Raw genomic sequence first — 23,300 nt, forward strand, 5'->3', positions numbered from 1 at the left:
GAGCACTGGGGGTGGGTGGGGGTGTGTGTGTATGTGGGGGGGGGGGGGGCGCCTCTGGATACGCCTCTGGATACGCCTCGGACCCCGCCTACTCACCAACAACATCTCTTAGCCAGAACAACCTGTGAGGCCCGCTCTACTGGCTTACATGTAGTCTATAACCAGCTCCTTTTTTGTTGTAATGGGCGACCGCGGCCGTGGGTGACTCGCTCTCAGCAGCGCAATAGTTAACCATCACCGAATGCGCGGTTCTATGTTGCGTGTGTGGTGCCCTCACTCAAGCAGACCGCGACAGTACGAAGATGGCGTCGGAGGGAGCAAGCGGGGAGCAACCTCCTTCAATACAAACGCTGGCGACAACGGCGATGGGAAGTGTGGACGCGGTGAGACATTTTCGTGTGTGTCTGTGTGTATGCGTGAGAGAGAGAGTGAGATAAAATACAATCGCTTGTCAGGGCTGTAGATCACCCTGATGTAGAGATACGCCAGGAAAACAGGAGCTAATAGCGCGCATCTGTTTCCCAGAAGCGCGTCGGCTTGCGAGGCGACGAGCAGCCGCCGACCTAATCCCGGAGGAACAATGTGTGGCGATATGGAAATGTCGGAAACAGAGGTTTACAACCAGCCGAGATGACATGCGGTGCTTCTGTTACCCGGTGGTTATTTTAGGGGTCCTATTGTTAAATCCGTGCTCTGATATCTCTCCGGTCGGATGTGTTCTTCTGCTGTTTGAGTCGGCGAACCGCCGAAGCGTAGCCCGTATCAATGGAGCGTTAGCCCGTTCTTTATCATCACGGGACCCGCCGGGTGGCCGTCGTCGGACGATCTGCTTATTATAATCATAAAACGTGTTTATATTTACTTTTGTTTCGATGTGTCCATCTGCTTCATAGAGAGACATAGGGAGACCAATCCATCACCAAAGATGGTGATGGATTGAGTATGTTTTCCTTACAATATCAATTTAAAGACGATTGGCCCCATAACTATTATTTGGCTTCAGAATAGTCCTCATTATGGACTGATTGTTTATGTCCCTTATTTTCCAATGACCCCTTGTTATGGGTCCGGTATAACCATATATGGTTACCATTATAACGTCTCCGTTTTTTATGCCCAGAGGTGTAGATCACAATCTTATCCAGCCAACGCGGACTATGTGAACATTAATCGGGATTGAGATTGGTCTGTTCACACACAGTTAGTTATGATCTCCAACGCTAGACATTTTTGCAGGTTGCAACATATGTACCAGGAGGACACCAGCTTGCCACCCCTCTGGGCAAATTAATCAATCTGTTGCCTCGCCGCCGGGAGTGGGGTGTAGGGGGTTTGAACCGGCCAAATCCTTCCATGTCCATTGCAATGGGCCTAGTTTAATTATCCGTGCAAAACTGGCAACATCCTGCTAGCCTCTTAACCATAGTGAACCGCACTGTGTCTTGATTCCCGTCATGTACTATTCATGTACATTAATATGGCCAAGTTTCCAAATCTAGAAAAGTAGACCAGGCAGCATATGGTGTTCAGGCGAGGTATGCTTGGCTAGAAAGACCAGGGTAACATTTAGTTCCAGAGATGGCCCACGATAGATTGAGAGATTCAAGGGCTAGCCTATGGTGTGTGTGTGTGTGTGTGTGTGTGTGTGTGTGTGTGTGTGTGTGTGTGTGTGTGTGTGTGTGTGTGTGTGTGTGTGTGTGTGTGTGTGTGTGTGTGTGTGTGTGTGTGTGTGTGTGTGTGTGTGTGTGTTGGGAGGCAATATTGATTGATGAGTGAAGGGGTGTGTGTGTGTGTGTGTGTGTGTGTGTGTGTGTGGGGGGGGGGGGGGCAGGCAGAGCCAGTGTATGGTTGATGGGGGTAGTGTGAGCTGTAGGCTAAGAGGAGGGGGTGGTCTGCTCACCGGACACCTTTCTAAATTGGTCTTAATTTCAGTGACTCAGCGGGCATTGCGGGGAGTACTGTGACAGCTCAGTGTCCCACTGAGCACGCTCGCTGCTCTTTCCCTGCCAGGCAGAGTTTGTGTTTAGCGATTAGCTTTAACGCTAACAGGTGCTGTGCAGCCACCGAGCTACAAGCTACGTCTTGGCCTTCTGCTCTTCGTATCACCAGCCAGTCTTGCCAAAGGCTGCTTGATGAAGCTCTTTGCTCTTTGCAGCACCTCCTATTGATTCCTAGGGGAACATGTGTGAGCCGAGAGGAGGGCGCTCTCTAGTCCAAATAACTGGATGACCTCTCAACTTAGTCCTCAAGAGGGGTCAAGGGGCTAAAGGTCAATTAAATGCCCGCTGCAGCTCAGTTCCCCCTGGCCTTCCTTCACAGACCTGACAGACTGGGATTTAACCAGTGGGGAGATCAATTGGTTTAAGTATGATACCTTATTATATTAAAAAGATCATTTGCAATCTGACAAGTCATTCAGTGGAATATTTTTATTTAATTTCAATCACTTAATTTGGGTCGGAAAAATAGCATCACTTGAATGTAAATCAGCCTTTATTAGCAGAAATATATTATGCAACTCTCTGTATCATGACCTGCTAGTAAATACAGTAAATAAACCTGCTAGTAAACCTGCTAGTAAATAAAGTGTGTACAAAAGTACACACTTTTGTCCGCGAGGTCGGTTGGAGGATTGCAGGCAGTGCCCTGGCCCTTGTAATTTAATTTGGGATGTGGGACAGAAGCCTGCCAAGTGATGTATATAGGGCTAATGGATCCCATGATAGGAGAATAGAGACAAGCCTTTTCCAACTTTTTTTTATGACAGCTTTGTAACTTCATCGCTTTGCCATATTTTGAGTGTCTGTTTATCTGTGTCTGGTTTGGCTTGTAACATTATCACACATTGACACCATGTTCACATGACCGGATAGAAGGGATTGGGTACTGAGAAGCTAGATTCTCCACTGTGATTCTCTGAAAGGCCTATACAGTGAAAGGGTTTCTGGGAACAGGCTGTGAAAATCGATTGGTCGGCCTTGAGTCTATGAATCTGTCCTTGGAAACCGCTTCTCAGATTTGACGTCAGAGTTCTACCTCTAATGATATTGGCCTGTAAAACAAGCATTCTTAAGTCACATTTACTTGAAAAATCTTCATTGGGGTAGCTTGATTTATCCTCAGTCATTTTTACATGTGACACTATTCAATTTCAAACTATTCATACCAAAACATCAGAAAAACACCAATAATCTTCATGAAGCCCTTCTCCAGCTCACATGAAATAACCCTAACCCTAACCCTAACCCTAAACCACCATTAACCTTCAGGAAGTCTTTAACCATCTCAGGGAGACCATCTCCCAGGTCTGTATTAACCCCTCTCCCCTGGGTCTCGATGGATCACTCTCAACAAGACACATTGGGCTCATGGCCGCTCCAGTGAGGCCTTTAGAGATGGACGTCTTTCAGGATGGATCATAGATGGGTCACACATCAGACGTCCATCCCTACAGGCAACCGATCATCTGCAGGAGTTGAAGGTTTACATATTTCTGGTGGAAACCTGTGATCGAGAGAGAGAGATTTTCCCTTTTGTTGGATTGCTGCTTTGCGTTGATCTAGGTTTTACAATCTATCCGATGACAGGCGTGTTGATATTACACAAGAAGAATAAGGATGGCTGTGTCCAAGTTATTGCAGCAGATGGTGTCGAGGAACGGCCCCAAGAAACGAATGTGTCACCAAGCTCTACTGTGAACATCTGATTAGCGTGGGGTTCTGGGACATGCTGTGAACCTCCAAGTCCTCCTCCCACTCCCATTTAACTTTTTTCAACAGACCATGTAAGAATTTCACCGTATTCCTCGTCTCTATGCGTTGAACGAACACAATGGCGTTTACTGTTTATGAACACGACATTCCGACACTGGCTCTCGGAATGCCGACCAGCTAGCTTCAGTCACAATGTCTGGGAATGTGACTGAAAGGATGCAAGATGGAACCCTGAAAACGAGCTGCACCCCAGATGTTTTGTTTAGCAATATAGATCCTTATTTGTAAATCTGATGGTGTCGATGGAAGTTGGGCTTTCCTGCAATTTACAACGCATACTAGAGAGTGAGATGCAGTTTTTTTCTCCCATCTTTTTACAAGTAGATGCAAAAAAACGTTTAATTTACATAAGGCGCTGTGGAAAGTGGTCTGGTCAATCCCAATTATTCATCTGCACTGGCATGCCCTGCAGCCTCTGCTAGCCAAAACAGAGCCTAATGACCTGGCTAAATGTGGACTAATTGGAGAAAATAAGCCTCAAGGTAGAATGATACCCGTTGCCGCATGGTTTTTGATTGTTGGACTTAATGGGACCAGTTGGAAACTGAGGAGTGTGTTTACACACATTTACACACGTCAAAAGTAAATTTGCATATAGCCATCCAGTGTGTGTGTTAGGCATAATTTTGTGAGAATTTTAAAAGCTTGGTGGAGTATTTTATTTTATTTTTTAAATACTCGTCTACAACTAGATCCATTTTGCTATAGCAATGCTGAGATGTAAAAGGACACTGAGATTCAGACTTGACATGTTGGCAAATCACATGTTTTTAGATTTAGTAACTGAACTGTTATATCCCAATCTTTTGAAGACCATCTTTATGACTATGCTGTTGACCTTTTCCGTCTACCTCAATGGCACAATGTAAACCGCCATTTTGTTTACAATGATGTATATACCAACCCGTTTACCATCATGTTATCTCCAGCTATAACCCTGTGTGTCTTGTGTTCTTTCAGAAATGTGAGTTCAACATGGACAGTCTGAGCAAACCAGAGCTCCTCACCTTGCTGAGCATCATGGAGGGAGAGCTGGAAGCACGGGACCTGGTCATTGAGACCCTGAGGGTGAGTCCTGACATTTCTCTCTTCTCTAATCATCTAATCACTTTTTTTTTAATAATAGCATCCGTCTGTCTGCTTTCTCTCGCCCGCTTCTTCAATCTACCCTGGTCTCTCTCTCTCTCTCTCTCTCTCTCTCTCTCTCTCTCTCTCTCTCTCTCTCTCTCTCTCTCGTGTGTGTTGTATCTCGTGTGTGTTGTATCTCGTGTGTGTTGTATCTCGTGTGTGTTGTATCTCGTTTTGTAGCTGTCATGCACTCACCTAGCGGTCTCACAAATACAGTGTCACAGTGTTCCCAGCTAATTCTTGCCAACTCATCCATGGATGTTGACCCCGTAGTGCTGGGTTAGGGTTAACCCTAACCCGTAGTGCTGGCTATACGGAGCAGAAAGCCTTTGTGCGCGTGTGAAAGGTAGACCGGCCGCTAAGAATGTAGTGTGTACCAGAAAAAGGGATCTTGACCTGGTTTTAAATGAAGTGTAGCACGGTGACGGGGAACAGATGGGGGTTTAGTCCAAACGGAGAATGGTGCTAAGAGGTGGATGTAGGGACAACACTCGGTGCCTGGACCCTGAGTCTCCCCTCAGATAAGGAGCCTCTCGGATTACCTTTGTTAAATCACAGCTGGATGACAGAGTGACAAGCCCTTGAGAAAATAGCCGGCCTCCGTAGTGGCTTTAAGGTCCTGTGGTCGTAATCCACCTTCTGTTGCCTGTATCAATATTTACTACTACTGTACTATAGCACTTTTGCACATGGTTGCCATTATGTTCTCCATGTAACAAATTAAACAAACCATGGCAAACAGACAAAGCTGTGGTTGAATGGTGCGACGTAGCAGTCAACGAGATGCTGAAATGGTATTGTTTGAGGTGCGCCCATCTTCACTCGGCTTATTTGCTTCCCTTTCCAACTCTAACCCATACAAACTGGGGTTACGAGGTTCAAAATGGAAGTGCTTCAGTCCATCCCATGCCTCTCTCTTACTCTTTTCCTTCTGGCTTACTTCCTTCGGATGTTGCTTGTCCTCCACAGATGCAAGGATGACGTGCTATTTCTGAACAAGCTCTTATACAATCTCTCTGTCTCTCGTCCTCTTTCTGTGGGGCAGAGCTGTCTCTCGTCCTCTCTCTGTGGGGCAGAGCTGTCTCTCGCCCTCTCTGTGTGGGGCAGAGCTGTCTCGCCCTCTCTGTGTGGGGCAGAGCTGTATTCAGGTCATGATTAACATCATATTTTGCCACTGCTCCCATTTCGATGCTGCCCTAATAAACCTTCGTTTATGCCATCTCCCGGGCTGTTCTTCGGTGACGTCATCAGGGCTGGGACCAGTGTCCTTTTGGAGCACCTCAGTGCCTTCCTTTGTATCAATAATTCACCTTGTTTAAACCGGGCGGCCTGTGGTGAAATTAGCAATCCCCTTTCCGCAAGGGCAATGTTTGTCCTTGTCCCGGCCACTACTCTCTCACTCTCTCTGTCCTACTTCGATGCCTGGCCAGGTTTCTACCGTCTCTTATCCGCTTCTTCCCTGTCTCAGTCATCTTCTTCTCCGATGGATCCCCTCACTGTCGCGCTCCCTCTCCTCTCTGCGCCCCTCCCTCTTGTGGCCGTCCTATCGGCTGTCGACTCCCTGCAAAACATTCAACGCCCCTTTGTTTTTATCCAACATAAGGCTCAACGGACTGTATTTGAGACATTTATGTGATTTAAGTGCGAAGACGGATGATGAAAAAGCCACCGAAAACCAGATGGAGAGAGTGCAAGGTTATAATCTTTTGGACAAAGAATGGCGCACGAGAAGGGATTAACCCAGACAATCTTTCTTTTTCAAAAAATCTCTGAAAAAAGAGAGTTGCCGTGGACACCAGCTGCATGCATCATCAATGTCCTCCATTAACCCAGCACCAAGGCCTTGTGCCACTCCTATTATACCCTGTTGGTACAGGGTATAAGGATGATAACTTGACTGTATAGATCTTCAATGGGACTGCATATAAATGGCGGGGAAACCATGCTTGCGTAACTTCTCTCTCAATACGCCAGTGGGACTCCCTCACCTGAATCGTTTTGTCAGCTAATGGTTGTGGGCCAAATTAAGAATTTGACTTTAATGGCCAAATAAAAAGCATACATTAATGTATTGTATTCGCATCATTAGTGTTTGGCCTATTGACCTGCAAATGCCCTTACCATGGCAGTGGGAGGGCTCTACCTATTAACGGGTACATATTGGTCAAAACGGTAGTGAAGGAAACGTAAATCAATTGTAACTCATTTTGAAGGCAAGGCCTGATCCCCGCTAAAACCAGTGCCAGGCTTAATCCTGGTGCCGTTTCACTGCTCCCACAATGGCCTCGCCAAGCCGCAGCTTCTCCTGGTGTGCCATGATTGTGTGAGGCCTGTCGAGCATTAATAAGAGGCTTTGGTATCGTCGTTGATTAATTAGCGTTGCGGCTAAAGCTGGCTAAGCTACCGTATCGGTTTTCACAGAACGGCAGGTTGTAGAAACACAAACAGATCACGTGGTCGGATGTATTGCGAGCCGAGCCGTACACTACTCTTTGTCACTTAGATTCAGTATCTTGCACTGAAATGGCTTCTTAACTCTGGCCTGTAGTTCAATAACCCTGGGCGACAATCACTGTTTTGTCAGCCATCACTACCTATTCAGTAGTGCAAATACCCATTGAAACCTGGCCAATTACCTTATTCATTCTCAGCTCAGTAGTTAATCTGTTGATGGCCAAAGGAGACCATGTGTGCAGTCAATATTCTGGTCCGGACCAATCTACCGACTTGGACGAGCAAAGGTCACGTGGTCCTCTGACGAGTCCTGTGATTGGCTGTTCCAGAGGTACACACACACACACACACACACACACACACACACACACACACACACACACACACACACACACACACACACACACACACACACACACACACACACACACACACACACACACACACACACACACACACACACACACACACACACACACACACACACAGAGAGAGCCAGGAGTGTTTCTCCTGCACCATGTTACAGTAGCCAGCTATTTAAGGCATGCACTGTCGCTGGGCCTCCCCATCACTCTGACCGTGCACTCACTCACTCGCCCTCACTTTTCCTCTCTCGCTCACTTTCATTCCCTAGTCCCGGTTTTCTTTCTGGTTCACACTTTCTCTCATTCTCCCTTCAAGTCTTGATCGCTCTCGCTATTTCACTCTCGCTTGCCCTTATTCTTGCTTCTTTCTCCCACGCTTACTGTATTGATATTTTAAATGAGATTAATAATACATTTTATCCGTGAGTCTTTATTCACACACAGTCTTTTTAAAAGTGGATTCACAAACACAAAAGAATGAGGAGGACTTATCTCAAGCCTTTGGCCGGTACGATAATGCTGTACATTCTATTGTGTAATAGTTGGTCATGGATTGATTGAGCCCAAAAAGGTATAAGGTGCATAGAGACAGTTCTATGATGCATAGAGTGGAACAGACATTTACACTTGAAATGGCATCCATTCATCTTTTATAGCTACGTATGTTTCTTAAACTGAGGTTGCTCCTCTTGCTTTCTCTCTATCTCGGTCTTGATATCTCACCCTCTCTCTCTCTCTTTCTCTGTACCTTTTTTATAATATCTGTGTCTCTTGGCTTCAGTCTGAGGCTCCAGTCTGTCAGCACCACAGTTTATCAGAAAAGCCAAAAGATGGTGTTTTTAATTTGGTCAGTAATAATGGGTGCACTCTCCCGGAGCTGCCCTGATGCTAAGAGACCCTGCCGACGCGTTCCTCCATTACATTCAGCCCCTGGTCCATCCAGACTTCCTGGCAACACTGAGACCCCTGCGCTCTGACATGGAGATCAACAGGGAAGAACCGTTTGGGCTGAAGATCACTCTTTTGTTTACTCCTTAGTACCTAAGCATACAAGCTATGTACAAGTCTGCCTTGTATACACCTGGATTATGTTTCTATGGAAAAATTGCTTTGTATGAGCTCAAGTCAATCAAACTCCACTGAATCCAAACAACGTGCATTGGTGCCCTGCTGAATAGGGGGCTATGTAGGTCTGCACTTCTGCTGTTTCATTTGATGAGCAGTGGGCATGGCAGAAGTAATCAGCATGCAGAGGACTTTGAAGTCTTTGAGAATATCATAATAGCTCTCTGTCTCTCTCTAGTCGTCTTTTTATGTTAAATGGCAGCATTGTTTTTTCTTCTTCTTTACACACACACACACACACACACACACACACACACACACACACACACACACACACACACACACACACACACACACACACACACACACACACACACACACACACACACACACACACACACACACACACACACACACACACACACACACACACACACACACAGAGAGCGCGCGCTCTGATCCGTCAACTGCATAGCAACCAGACCCCCTCCCTCCCCTTACCCCGGTCTCCCATAGCAACGGAGTGCTCCCTATCAAGGCTCCCATCTCAAGTTTCACTACCACCCACCGGCAGGCTGCTCTGGCCCTCTACCCCCCCTCACCCCCCTCCAAACACACACACCCTCACCAACAACCCCCCCATGCCCTTCCTCCTCATGCGGGCCAAAGTTGTATGTGTGTGTCTCTTTAAAGGATCGTCTTGTAGGGTTGTCAGTCAAATGGAAGGATGGGGTCAGCTTTTTATTTTTTATTGGAGGATGCACTGTGTGTGTGTGTGTGTGTGTGTGTGTGTGTGTGTGTGTGTGTGTGTTGTAGCATCCTCACTTGGAAGCATGGATGCTCGAGATGAGCTTAGCAAGTAGGTCACAGCTCTCTCTCTCTCTCTCTCTCTCTCTCTCTCTCTCTCTCTCTCTCTCTCTCTCTCTCTCTCTCTCTCTCTCTCTCTCTCTCTCTCTCTCTCTCTCTCTCTCTCTCTCTCTCTCTCTCTCTCTCTCTCTCTCTCTCTCTCTCTCTCTCTCTCTCTCTCTCTCTCTCTCTCTCTCTCTCTCTCTCTCTCTCTCCTCCGTCTCTCTCTCTCTCTCTCTCTCCTCCGTCTCTCTCTCTCTCCCTCTCTCTCCTCCGTCTCTCTCTCTCTCTCTCCTCCGTCTCTCTCTCTCTCCCTCTCTCTCCTCCGTCTCTCTCTCTCTCTCTCTCTCTCCTCCGTCTCTCTCTCTCTCTCTCTCTCCTCCGTCTCTCTCTCTCTCTCCTCCGTCTCTCTCTACATTCGGCTCCTCATGGTGCTCGGCGTCTGTGTATGTCTTTGGGACTTTTTCTGTACAAGTGAATTTATGGTTTCTGTGCATTTTCACCCTGTGTCACTTGAAATAAATCACCTTTTTATTCAGTGAGCTAAAATGATATGTTGAAATAATATTGGCTGGAAAGAAAGAAATCAAATTTCTCTCAATGAAGGTTTAAAGAAAAATAATACAATATTACTTTGTTCATTATGAAGATCTTTCAACTCTTTTCTTCCTCTTTCTAACTCTTGGGGTCTGGCCCGATGAGGGCCACCAAGATACACAAGACGCAAGATCAAATGCCCACGAAGTCAACGGCCAAGCCCGTAGTTCTGCGTACCGAGATCCGCAGTAATGCCACCCAAACGCCGCTTAGCCAGATAGAAGGAAAACAGTCAAGTATAACATACAATTTATGCATACAATTACTGTGTTTTTGTTTCTGGGAATCATCGCAATGCACTCAGAATATGGCTAGGGTTCTCAGCAGCTTAATTCAATAGTTGCTATAATTATATAATTAAAGGTTAACGTGATTGTTGCCTTTATGATTTATATCCTACCTTATCAACTGCTAAACAGTGTAACCCTTTCCCTGTGTTAACCCTCAAACTGGTGCTGTCGGTCGCCTGAATCGCACGATCCAGCCCTCACGCACAACTCAGCTCTCACACACGATCCAGCCCTCACGCACGACTCAGCTCTCACACACAATTCAGCCCTCACGCACGATCCAGCCCTCACGCACGACTCATCCCTCACACACGATCCAGCCCTCACGCACGATCCAGCCCTCACGCACGATCCAGCCCTCACGCACGATCCAGCCCTCACGCACGATCCAGCCCTCACGCACGATCCAGCCCTCACGCACGATCCAGCCCTCACGCACGATCCAGCCCTCACGCACGATCCAGCCCTCACGCACGATCCAGCCCTCACGCACGATCCAGCCCTCACGCACGATCCAGCCCTCACGCACGATTCAGCTCTCACGCACGATCCAGCCCTCACGCACGATCCAGCCCTCACGCACGATCCAGCCCTCACGCACGATCCAGCCCTCACGCACGATCCAGCCCTCACGCACGACTCAGCTCTCACACACGGATGGGTATCACTTCTCTCTTGATATCTCTGCTGCTTGGTTTGGCATGATCTTTAATGCTTCTTCAAAGTAATGTGGATGCTTTAAGACGATTTATTTTGCTTTCGATCAGAAGGACACTGAATTTCCTTTTTATGTCACGTTTGTCTATGAGCTAATTCACTCAATTGTCTTTGGAAGATTTTCTAATCAATTGAAAAGCTCGAAACCAAACAAACCAAACTAAAGCCCTTTCCCCCGCTAGCTGTATTCAAGGCTCTCTTACTCTCTGCATCTGTCCATCCTTTGTCTCTTTTGTCTCTATCTGTCCGTCCTGCTTTCGGTCAGTCTGGCTTCTGGAAAATCAGCTGACTGTCTAAAACACAGCCAGGCTTTCAGATCAATAACCTTGACTTGACCATTTGTGTGTGTGGGTACGTGTGTACGTGTGTACATTTGACTTTGTGTTACTGAATATCTGGGTGCCTCTGAATAGCATTTCTACTTATAGTTTGATTCTGAGCGTGCACATGCCTCCAGCTAGGACCTGCCCATCTTCTTCCACCAGCCAGTTAATGTCCAGTTGCAAATGATTGCTGACCGTATCGCCCTCATCACTGCCTCCTTGGCAGTATTTTTTGGCAGGGTTAGCTGGTTGAATCGGGGTTAGGGTTAGCTGGTTGAATCGGGGTTAGGGTTAGCTGGTTGAATCGGGGTTAGGGTTAGCTGGTTGAATCGGGGTTAGGGTTGGCTGGTTGAATCAGGGTTAGGGTTGGCTGGTTGAATCAGGGTTAGGGTTGGCTGGTTGAATCGGGGTTAGGGTTAGCTGGTTGAATCGGGGTTAGGGTTAGCTGGTTGAATCGGGGTTAGGGTTAGCTGGTTGAATCAGGGTTAGGGTTGGCTGGTTGAATCGGGGTTAGGGTTAGCTGGTTGAATCGGGGTTAGGGTTGGCTGGTTGAATCGGGGTTAGGGTTAGCTGGTTGAATCGGGGTTAGGGTTAGCTGGTTGAATCGGGGTTAGGGTTGGCTGGTTGAATCGGGGTTAGGGTTGGCTGGTTGAATCGGGGTTAGGGTTGGCTGGTTGAATCGGGGTTAGGGTTAGCTGGTTGAATCGGGGTTAGGGTTAGCTGGTTGAATCGGGGTTAGGGTTAGCTGGTTGAATCGGGGTTAGGGTTGGCTGGTTGAATCGGGGTTAGGGTTGGCTGGTTGAATCGGGGTTAGGGTTAGCTGGTTGAATCGGGGTTAGCTGGTTGAATCAGGGTTAGCTGGTTGAATCGGGGTTAGCTGGTTGAATCAGGGTTAGCTGGTTGAATCGGGGTTAGGGTTGGCTGGTTGAATCGGGGTTAGGGTTGGCTGGTTGAATCGGGGTTAGGGTTGGCTGGTTGAATCGGGGTTAGGGTTAGCTGGTTGAATCGGGGTTAGGGTTAGCTGGTTGAATCGGGGTTAGGGTTAGCTGGTTGAATCGGGGTTAGGGTTGGCTGGTTGAATCGGGGTTAGGGTTAGCTGGTTGAATCAGGGTTAGGGTTAGCTGGTTGAATCGGGGTTAGCTGGTTGAATCGGGGTTAGGGTTAGCTGGTTGAATCAGGGTTAGGGTTAGCTGGTTGAATCGGGGTTAGGGTTAGCTGGTTGAATCGGGGTTAGGGTTGGCTGGTTGAATCGGGGTTAGGGTTGGCTGGTTGAATCGGGGTTAGGGTTAGCTGGTTGAATCGGGGTTAGGGTTAGCTGGTTGAATCGGGGTTAGGGTTAGCTGGTTGAATCGGGGTTAGGGTTGGCTGGTTGAATCGGGGTTAGGGTTAGCTGGTTGAATCGGGGTTAGGGTTGGCTGGTTGAATCGGGGTTAGGGTTAGCTGGTTGAATCGGGGTAAGGGTTGGCTGGTTGAATCGGGGTTAGGGTTGGCTGGTTGAATCGGGGTTAGGGTTAGCTGGTTGAATCGGGGTTAGGGTTAGCTGGTTGAATCGGGGTTAGGGTTGGCTGGTTGAATCGGGGTTAGGGTTGGCTGGTTGAATCGGGGTTAGGGTTAGCTGGTTGAATCGGGGTTAGGGTTGGCTGGTTGAATCGGGGTTAGGGTTGGCTGGTTGAATCGGGGTTAGGGTTGGCTGGTTGAATCGGGGTTAGGGTTAGCTGGTTGAATCGGGGTTAGCTGGTTGAATCGGGGTTAGGGTTAGCTGGTTGAATCGGGGTTAGGGTTGGCTGGTTGAATCGGGGTTAGGGTTAGCTGGTTGAATCGGGGTTAGGGTTGGCTGGTTGAATCAGGGTTAGGGTTAGCTGGTTGAATCAGGGTTAGGGTTAGCTGGTTGAATCAGGCACCTCCAGGGCTAACTGCAGGTTAGAGGGCAGACGCTGCAGTCAAGAAAAGCTGCAATAGTTCAGGGTAGTCTTTGTTGTGCGGTGAATTGATGAAGTTCAGTTGGGATATCATCAAATGTCATAAATTTACTTCATGAGTCGTTGCACAGTAGGGAAAGCCTTTGTTTAACACTCCCGCGGCTTTTCAGAGGTGAAACATCTACAGACACAGAAAGTCACTCCATAATTCCCTCTAATCGGTAAAGGTGGATGCGCTTTAACTTATTGTTAACTGGACCTGCCATTTTCCACCTCCTTAATAATTAGCATAAAGTTGTAGATTGAAAGCGTCCGTTACATAGACTACTGCAATGCAACCGTCGGGTCATAACAGTATTATTGATGCCGTTTGTCTTCCACCGGGGCTCACAGTGGGGCGGTGAGCATATGGTTTAGGGGTGGAAGTGAGACTGCATGCCAGAGGCCTGGGAGCCGGAGATCATGGGAAGAGGAGATTCATGCCACTGTAAATGTCAAGGAACCGCCTGGAACTGTCACACGGATACCCAGATGCACACATTCCCCCGCTAATCCTGTGACGCTATGCTCAGCGGCGCAGTCCCGGGGGCGGGGCGCGGTCCCGGGGGCGGGGCCCGGGGGCGGGGCCCGGTCCCGGGGGCGGGGCAGGCTGTGCTCGGGTCTGGACGCAGTCCCGGGGGCTGGGCAGGCTGTGCTCGGGTCTGGACGCATGCGTTTCTATTGTTGGACCCGCATGATGCTGCATGATGTCGGTGGCAGCCACTGAATGCCGTTTAATATAATATCAATCTGCGTCTCTTCCCCCCCGCTGTCAAAGGCTCCATGTCCAACAAAGCCGTTCATTGTTCTAGTGTTCCAGCTAGTAATGTGAATTGTGAACAATTAATTCACTCTTGCTCATAAAATCCAAATCATGAATGTCGTCTTTCCTGCAGTGCAAAAGCTAAAGAGGAAATGTCATGGGATCATTGATAGTTCAGTAGGACGTCGCATACTGTATGTCCCCATATGTGATGATCAAGCCAGCCAGGAAGCTTTTAACGGCACTGCAGAGATGTACAGACAACAGATGCAGACCGCCCCTAGCAACCGCCCCTAGCAACGAGAGAAAGACCGCCCGAGAAAGACGGATGGCCTGTTAAACTTGGACAGGAGAGGAAAAGGCAATGCGGTGCTACAATGAAATGAAGCGGAACAATGTTTGAAGTCCTTATTAGTTCCCACAGCAGTGCTGGACCTCGTGGTCTGGAGTCCAACCCATGGATGCACTGTGGACTCCCCTGTGTTACCTTGCTATGTGGTTAGTCTCATTCTACAGGAATTAAGGTCATTTAAATAGTCTGACTTTGAACCAGGATGAGCCAAAGCTATCTTCTGGTGCTCTTCATGTAGCTTCACTGGGTTAGTGTTCAACATGGTAACCTGAAACAAATCTTCTTCCCCACTTATCCCTGGAAGAAACTCACTGAAGACAAGGAACCCCGGGACGATGTAGAGGCTATTCCTAAACGCTTGTGTTGATATAACTGATACGCGAGCAAACCCCTGGGATCACATTTAAACTTCCAGGTGTTCGCTGCAATCTGAGTAGCCGGGCATACTTCTATCTGCGTCTTCTCCCGACAGGAAGTGGGGACAAAGATGCTCCCTGTTCTGCCCTCTCGGTTGCTTGAATCAGACACTGTTCTACGTTCAGCGAACAGAAATGGTATCAGCTAAGATAAGGGTATTTCAATTTTTTTTAACCCAAACGTGTGTGTGTGTGTGTGTGTGTGTGTGTGTGTGTGTGTGTGTGTGTGTGTGTGTGTGTGTGTGTGTGTGTGTGTGTGTGTGTGTGTGTGTGTGTGTGTGTGTGTGTGTGTGTGTGTGTGTGTGTGTGTGTGTGTGTGTGTGTGGGGCGCAGCCTGGCCAACCATGCCCAGTGGGTATCGGTTGCTTGTCAGGGCCATGTCCGGTTCTGAAAGCCCCGGCCAGGAGCTCGGGTGTCCCAGCGGTGAGCCCGTAGCAGGAGCTCTTGGTTTCAGGAACCCGCTGACCCTTCACTAGGGGCCCTGCTTGGTGGAGCTTCTTGGATCTCATGCACATGAAGAGACAGACTCCTGTCCTGGTCCTCAGCTTAGCCTCAGGCCTGAAGTGGATCAGCTCTTTAAGGAACGTCAGTAAGAGTTCAGTAGTGGAGCCCGTAGCTGTCCGGTCCCAATAGCTCCATCGTTGTTTTGGAAACAAACCGTTGTAATAGGGGCTTACTTTAGCTGACTTTTCTTTTTACAAATTGGAATACATGCAGTTTCAATTGCCGACATGATGCATTAAACTTGATGGAATACAAATGAGCTTTGTTAGCATAAAGGACATCGTCCAATATGTTAGCTGGTTCAGATCGCTGGAGACTAATATCAGAATGTATAAACACACAGAATTGATTGAGTTGCTTTAACGATCCCTATGGGCAGATTGTCCAACAGTAGTTACTTCCTTTAGGTTTAATCAGTCTTTTTTTCCAATGTCCAAAACTCTCCCTTCTCTAGTGTTACTGGATGCCTTTCAGGCACTTCTTAATTCAGTCTTTCCACAGCGTGGTCCTTCATTCAATTGGGTGTGCTTTTTAAACAGAGCGCGGCGTAATCACAGCATTATGGTGTGGTTCTCTCATACGAAGGCCTGTTATTTACACCAAAGGCAGAGTGGGTGGGAGGTAGGGGGACAAAGGAGCTACAATCCCATCGTGACGTGGAATGTACAGCTAAAGAACCCTGTGAATTCTGTTCAAGGGTGCGTTGCCAACACAACGCGTTTAGTTTGTCTTTATAGCTATTTATAGTCTGGTGCACGGTTTTATACGTTTGTCATGTGTAAGTAAGGAAGGGTTGGGATTTATTTGATCATTTGGTTGTCAGTAGACCAAAGTTATATCTATATTTTTATATTTGTATGTGTATATGTGTGTGTATGTATATATATGAATACATGGCCGAGGTAGTATTAGATTTTATGTGGCTTATTGTGAGCTCCGGACGGCTTTCAAACTCTCTTCATGGGTTGCCGATGGTAACGGGATGTAGGTTGCATCGGCCTGTGTGTGTCTGTGGCATAAAGATGGAGAGCATCACACCAAATGTTCTGACAAGAGCTCTGTGACATTTCCACCCACACAGTCCAACCCGCTGTAGCAGTGGGCGGAGGGATACACTGAACTGAAGTCCATGTGATGGAGTTATTCCACCGCACCATCGTTTGGTATCCATCCTCTCTTCTCGCCCCCCCGGGTGCATCTCTGCACGGTGCTACTGGACTGGACTAACAGTGCTGCGTACTGGGGTACGAGTTCCCCGGCAGGCTGATAGCCACATGGGACGCACTCCCTGCTTGGTTCATATTGGGTGTTTTACCGGCAGGAGGACTTTCGACTCTTGTTACACATTTATGCAACGGTTGCTCTTTATTTCTACGTGCGTTTATCTGGACTATAAAGGGCTGCAAGAGATGAACTCCTGAATACAAGCCTGTTGACGTGTGTGTGTGTGTGTGCGTGTGCGTGTGTGTGTGCATGTGCGTGTGTGTGTTGGGAGTTAATTTCACCAATTACAGCATGAAAACTTTGTGATTATTTTGGCATGCATCTTTGATAATGTGTTTGCGCTTAATATGTGCTTGCAGAGTTTATTTCCGGCTTAGTTCAATGATCCTGATAGAAAAATGCTGACACCACAGATATCGAGCACATCGCTCCACCACGACAAACGTGCACTCACTCACCCACACAGAGTGGGTGTGTGAGTGTTATGTAACAACATGTGTATCTATATAATTTATGCACACACACACACGCACACTGTAATGGGTTTCACCCACACACAAATGGTAAACTAGTTTACAATCCAACCATGCTCCATAAACATGACTCCATAAGACGCACGCACGCACGCACGCGCGCACACACACACGCACACACACTCTAGCCCTATCAGACGGGGGGTTAGTTTAGTGTAGTGGCCCCAGGGGCGAGTGTGGTGTGTTCAGGCGGAGGATCTGCATCAGTGTCCTGTGGCATTAAGGACCGAAATAGAACGAAGAAGCTGACTCCACTGGCGAGGAACAGCCCCCCTGCTCTGCCCGGGGGGGGGGGGGGGGGGGGGTTGTGTGTGTGTGTTTGACAAACTTACAATTGTTGAATGAACTGTTGACAAATAATGTCACTGGTTGATATTGTGGTGTGTGTGTGTGTGTGTGTGTGTGTGTGTGTGTGTGTGTGTGTGTGTGTGTGTGTGTGTGTGTGTGTGTGTGTGTGTGTGTGTGTGTGTGTGTGTGTGTGTGTGTGTGTGTGTTTACCTTCCAAGTGCAGTTAAAATGAAATGCGACTCTCTCTCCTCATTGAGCAATTCTTGTCAGGGGTTGGCCTTGTTTTCATACAGAAGCCGTGAAGCCCCCCCTAGAGATTGTGTATTGTTTGGTGTGCGTGTTTGGACATGTGGTATCGGGGGCTTCATCAAACTTTCATTTCAAACCGTCAGCTTGAACTCATTAAACATGAGGAGAGCTGCAAGCACAAGGCATTCTGGGTAAAAATACTTCTCCTCAGCCACTCAAAGCCTTCCAGTTCCCAGTCTGCACAGTAACATGCAAATGTTCACTGAACGTAAATAGTGCATATGAGGCCACCTGTCACATGCTGCCTAGGGCAAGCTAGTGATGAATGGACAACATAGGGTCAAGGGTGGCAGACTTCACACCGCTACTGTTAAAGTGTTGAACCTCTGGTTTAAAGGTGCGTTATAACCTGAGATCCAACTGCCGCTCTCCAATATGCCAGCAAGTAGCCTGGACATCACAGAGCGTGTGTTGCACACATAGATCGGGCCAAGTATATCTCTTGCTCATTTATTGCTTACTGAGTACAGGAAAACAACTTTCTCAGTGGCTGACATTCAGGATTAATTGGCCTGGTTTGGTGATGTCGTCTCTGGGCCAGGAGTTAGCATTAGAGACATATTGTAGCTTCCCTTCGCTCTTCTACTTTGTCGCTGGTTAGATTTCTATCTATATCATAGCGTCGATACGTTTAACCAACAAGCCAGTTTAAGTGAAAGATTCAATTCAAAAAATGTATATACCTTTTTAAGTTTAGTACAATGTATTTGAAATAATATAGAAGATGTCCCTTTTTGGTTTAATAATCGAACGCATCGCAGAATGTAATTGCACTTTCTCAACGTCATTTCAGCCAATCAGAAATGGCAATGCCATTTACCGTGCCTCACCAGGGACGGCGCTGGTCCTGCAGTACCGTGCCTCACCAGGGACGGCGCTGGTCCTGCAGTACCGTGCCTCACCAGGGACAGCGCTGGTCCTGCAGTTCCAATATAATGATTCTGTTCCTAATAAAACCATAAAATACCCTGGCTGCCCGGTACACATACTTTTCCCCCTTATTTACATTATAAAACCTCAATTAACCTGATCATTGTCCAGCACATTGCCATGCTAGCCCAGAGTGTTATACCACAATTGCAGATGAGGCTGACTTGAATCCCACTGGCAGTGGTAGCATGTTATGTAAGGATGTAGGGCCTGCTGGCTAATGTCATCTATTGTAATGTCAACGCTTTGCTTTCTGCTGATACAGCTGGCCCCCTGGTTGGCTATGCTTCACCGCCAGCACTAAACCACTTTTAGTTAAGAGATTCAAATAAACACAACTGTTGGGCAAATGTCCCACAAATTGGCTCTTGCCTGCCTTTGTGAATAGCCAACATTGAAGGATATAGTCATTTTCAATGATGCTCTGATTACATGGATGACTTGACTCGAGAGGTCAAGAGAATTACTAATACTACTAATAGTTGTGGTTCAGTGTGTTTTCCCAGACTTCTTGACCCGACAGTAGGGGGATATGCATTACCTCAAAGACTGATTATTCAGCTAAACAGAGTATTACTACCCTGCTAATTTCTACCGTCAGCTAATCGAGCAAACTCATCTATTCCAGCTGATGGGAACAAACTTGCTTGTTATAAAGTCACGCTGCTTTTATATTGTAAGACAGTCTAATAATACTACTGCATACTGAGGTCTTTCCATGACTACTAGTGGCCACTGCATTCTGTTGTCTGTGGGACCCTGAGGGTCATACCGTAGGTCAAAGAATTACTATAGACATTTTAACTGTAGAATTATATTGGCTTTAGCCTGTTCATTCAAGGAGTTGTGAGACAAGCAGCAAATCGCTGTATAACCCGTGCGAGACGTACTTTTTGGTCCACGCCGTAGTACACAAATGGCAGCTATAAAAGGAGGTTTGCCTTGAGGCTAATCGTTGTCAAAGTCATGGTCATTATTCACTTTGGGTTTACTGTTGTCCGTTCTGGTCCAGAAGTCCTTCCATCCATCCGTCTTCTGGCTCTCTCTAGTCCCCCTCGCTCTGGCTCTCTGGCTCTCTGGCTCTCTGGCTCTCTGGCTCGGGGTCGTCAGTGTTTTTGCTGTTTAAGGCTCTCTCCGTGTCTCTGTCTCCCCTCTCTTTCGCTGGCTCGATGCCTTCGATTTAAACCTATGGTTTCAGACTTGTTCAGATCATTCCAGCCTCTCCTCCAGTCCTCCTCTCCGCCTCCCCTTACTGTGCTGCTCTCTCCCTCCACGGCCTTTATTCAGTCACATCCTGATGTATTTATTGATCCCTCCCGCAGTGTGAAGTCCTCCGGATTCTACAAAGGGCTGCATGCCTCTTTCCTTCTCCCCTCGCTCCCTCTAGCTCTTTCCCAGTCATTATCTGGGATTTCTTGGGTCGTCAATACGTAACAGGAACACCTATTTATGTTATTTATGTGTAAACATGTGCGTGTGTGATTTGTAACCTGGCCATACACCATACGCATGTATGCTGAAGGTGTACAGTTGTTCATACAATAACAGCATGTGAGAAATGGTGATCCCTGAAAGATTTGTTAGAGTTGTTACGAGTGGAACAGGAATTATGCTAATTGCGGTCAAACCAATGGAATGATTGAATCTGGTGATCAGAGGGGGCGGCTTTCTGAAAACACTCCACACAGACTTGGTTCTGCATAGGATTTTAAACGGCAACCTCGCCCCCTTCGTTTACTTGTCAGGGAATTATTTAGTTGTGTTCTGACAACATGGAATCATGCTATAGTTCTTAACAAGGCTGCTTGTCTTTGGCAAAGGTTATTCACAATATAGTTAATAGCGGAACTGCATAGCTTTGGCCAGGCTTACTCACAATATAGCTTTAGCTAAATGAAGTCGGGCAAACAATTAGTGGATGGACTGTGGATCTTCTAAGAGTTATTGGTCTACAGTTTGATGGCCATCTCATATTGATCCCTGGTTTCTGTCTGAGTATTTTGCTGAAGGAGGGTTTGCTGTATTGACATGTTAGTAGTTGTTGCGGTGGGTCTTGGCCTTGCTCCATTCTCTTTAACTCTCAGTGCTGCAGCCATGACACTGTACCACGTGTTTCGTCATCTGCACAATACCTTCCGTCCATCCCATAGTCCACTTGGGACGGGAGGATGCCTGTGATCCACAGTGGGTTTAGCCCCCTCGGCGTCCCAGACCTCCTGTCTGTGGCGCTTCTTTCTCTTCATTGTTGGTTATTTTCACGACGTAATGATGGCTTACACCACCTACCCTGCTGCACGACTACAGTAGGCCATCGAAGGGCAGTGGAAATCCGTGGAAATCATCCGTTTCCCCCGAGCACATTCAGTCCCGTGAATAGCGGTCCAAACACATCCCGGAGAAAAGCAACGGGACCAAGAAAATGGTTTGGAAACGCTGAAGCTCCCTTCCCACAAAGCGAGGCCCAGACTCCAATGCGGTGTGACTGCCTGAACGCCTGCAGTGTTTAGCGAGACACCTTCAGCGGCTGGGCATTAACTTCTTAATTCCGTAACCCTGAGCGCATGATGCTGAGCGGGATCACATTACGGCATCATGGTGATGCGCTTCCTGGTTGGACGGCTCCCGAGGAGTGGTTTCAAGGGATCAGGCTGAAGTGTCTCTCTGTTCTCCTTATCTCGTTCCTCCTCTTCTCTTGAGTTGTGAAACTTGTCTGTGCAGTTGGATGTTGGTCTGGTACCAAGGGGGTGGAACACGATATCGTATCTGGGAATGTCCCTAATAGTCCCTCTATCTCTCGCTGCCAGCAGAAGACTTGTACCAAGTCGAGTTGATACTGTTCTTCTGCAGCCTGGAAGGAAAGTATGCCGGGAACATGGTATTATTAGCATGCCATTTTTCTCTTCTTATACTCCCTTGGTAATCCTCCTGTCCATCATAAGGATGTTTAAATGATATCATATCATTAAGCACTTGAGAGGATTTCCTTAATAGTAGGGAGCAATATTAACTATCCAGCCGGAGAGGACAGTCTGGGAGGCTGGCCCTGGAGGGGGTGAAGGTTAGCGTATGATTTCCTGGTCATCATCACAGTCGCGGCAACCATTGGGATAATCCCCTGGCCAGGATTTAGCCTGACGACTGCGCTATAGAAGAGGGCTGAAGCATTGAGGTCAGAAGATTTTGGGTTAGGGTTTCGTGTGTTACGTGTTGTCACAATATTGCACATTATGAAGAGTGCTTTGGTTTGGCATCCAACTTCCTGTTTTTAAAGTTACCATTTGGAGCAGAAGGGGTTATTTAATATACCACCATTTAATGATACATAATCATATTAATATGAGCTCTCCTTGCGACCCGGTCTGCTGATTTAGTTATTGAGCCTCACTAAGCAATTGGACTCTGATTTAATATTCCTGCAGAAATGAATAGAGTGTGAATATGCTTATCACGTTAGTGATTCTTTAGCCTACACAGCTTGGAAGGATCAACAGTCTGGCCGCTTTTCTATTCCTCTCTCTGTCACTGCTTTTGGCCACGGTCCCTGTATTCATGAATTTTTTTTACTTTTTTGTTCAGAAAGATTATTTGCTCATTGAAATAATTGTGTTGCTTTTAATCATGAGGAATCTCTATACTAAATCCATACTTGTATACCTCCCATACCATATAGAAAAAAGGTGGTCTTGCATGTTGGTCTATTCTATTGTTGGCATCACTTTCGCCGTGCTGGCGATCAATAGAGGAATCAATATCATTGGGGTCAATGGAATCCATATGGTTGCTCGGGTAGATTCTGTGTTTTTTCAATTGACGATGGAGTGACCTGTGATCGCTGGTATCCCCTGACTTGCCCACCGAGGAATATCGACAGTTATCAGGGAACACTGGTACATATGGGAGTGATGACGGATCAATGGCACGTTGATTACTTTAACACTGGCTATTGCACTCAAATTAATCCTTTTGATTAGCAAAGCATTCTGCCATTTAAATTGTTTCATATTTTAAAGAGTGTAATTGAATCAGAAAAAAGCTAACTTAAAGCACCTAATAGCTTGAACTGTTTGAGGTTGAAAATGTATATCAAACTTGATGTTACATATTTTATTTTAATGCTAAATATATAAAGACCTCTCCATTGGCCAGGCACCCATCATTGTGCACGAGAAGTAGAAGGAAACCTCACTAGGGAATGCAAGCCGTAAGCATTAGCCATGGAGGTAGGATTGAGAAGATCCAAGCTTGCTGTTCTGTGTAAATATTTATCGAAGGAGATAGCACAAGGTGAAGAGAGAGCTGACGGCGGCGGGCTCGCGTGTTGACGCCAACGCCTTCCAGAGTAGTCCCAGAGCGGCGGGAAGCTTTCCAAACATCCCTCAAGCCTTCTGCTGGCCGGGCTGCCCCACTGCATCATGGGAGCTGGAGTGCTGGCCAAACCTCCTCAATTGCTTTGTTGTAAACATTT

At 47.2% G+C, this 23,300-nt stretch overlaps 1 protein-coding gene across 1 annotated transcript in view; it reads left to right on the top strand.

The window, feature by feature from the left end:
- The first annotated feature begins 236 nt into the window (after window positions 1–236).
- Window positions 237–23,300, top strand: part of cttnbp2 (cortactin binding protein 2) — a 53,064-nt gene continuing 30,000 nt past the window's right edge. The window contains exons 1-2 of the mRNA XM_056598982.1: window positions 237–383; window positions 4,734–4,841. Of these exons, the coding sequence (XP_056454957.1) occupies window positions 303–383; window positions 4,734–4,841 (189 nt within the window). The 5' untranslated portion in view covers window positions 237–302. The remainder of the gene's footprint in view (window positions 384–4,733; window positions 4,842–23,300) is intronic.

This window comes from Gadus chalcogrammus, chromosome 9 (assembly GCF_026213295.1).
Source record: "Gadus chalcogrammus isolate NIFS_2021 chromosome 9, NIFS_Gcha_1.0, whole genome shotgun sequence".
Classification (NCBI taxonomy): Eukaryota; Metazoa; Chordata; class Actinopteri; order Gadiformes; family Gadidae; genus Gadus; species Gadus chalcogrammus.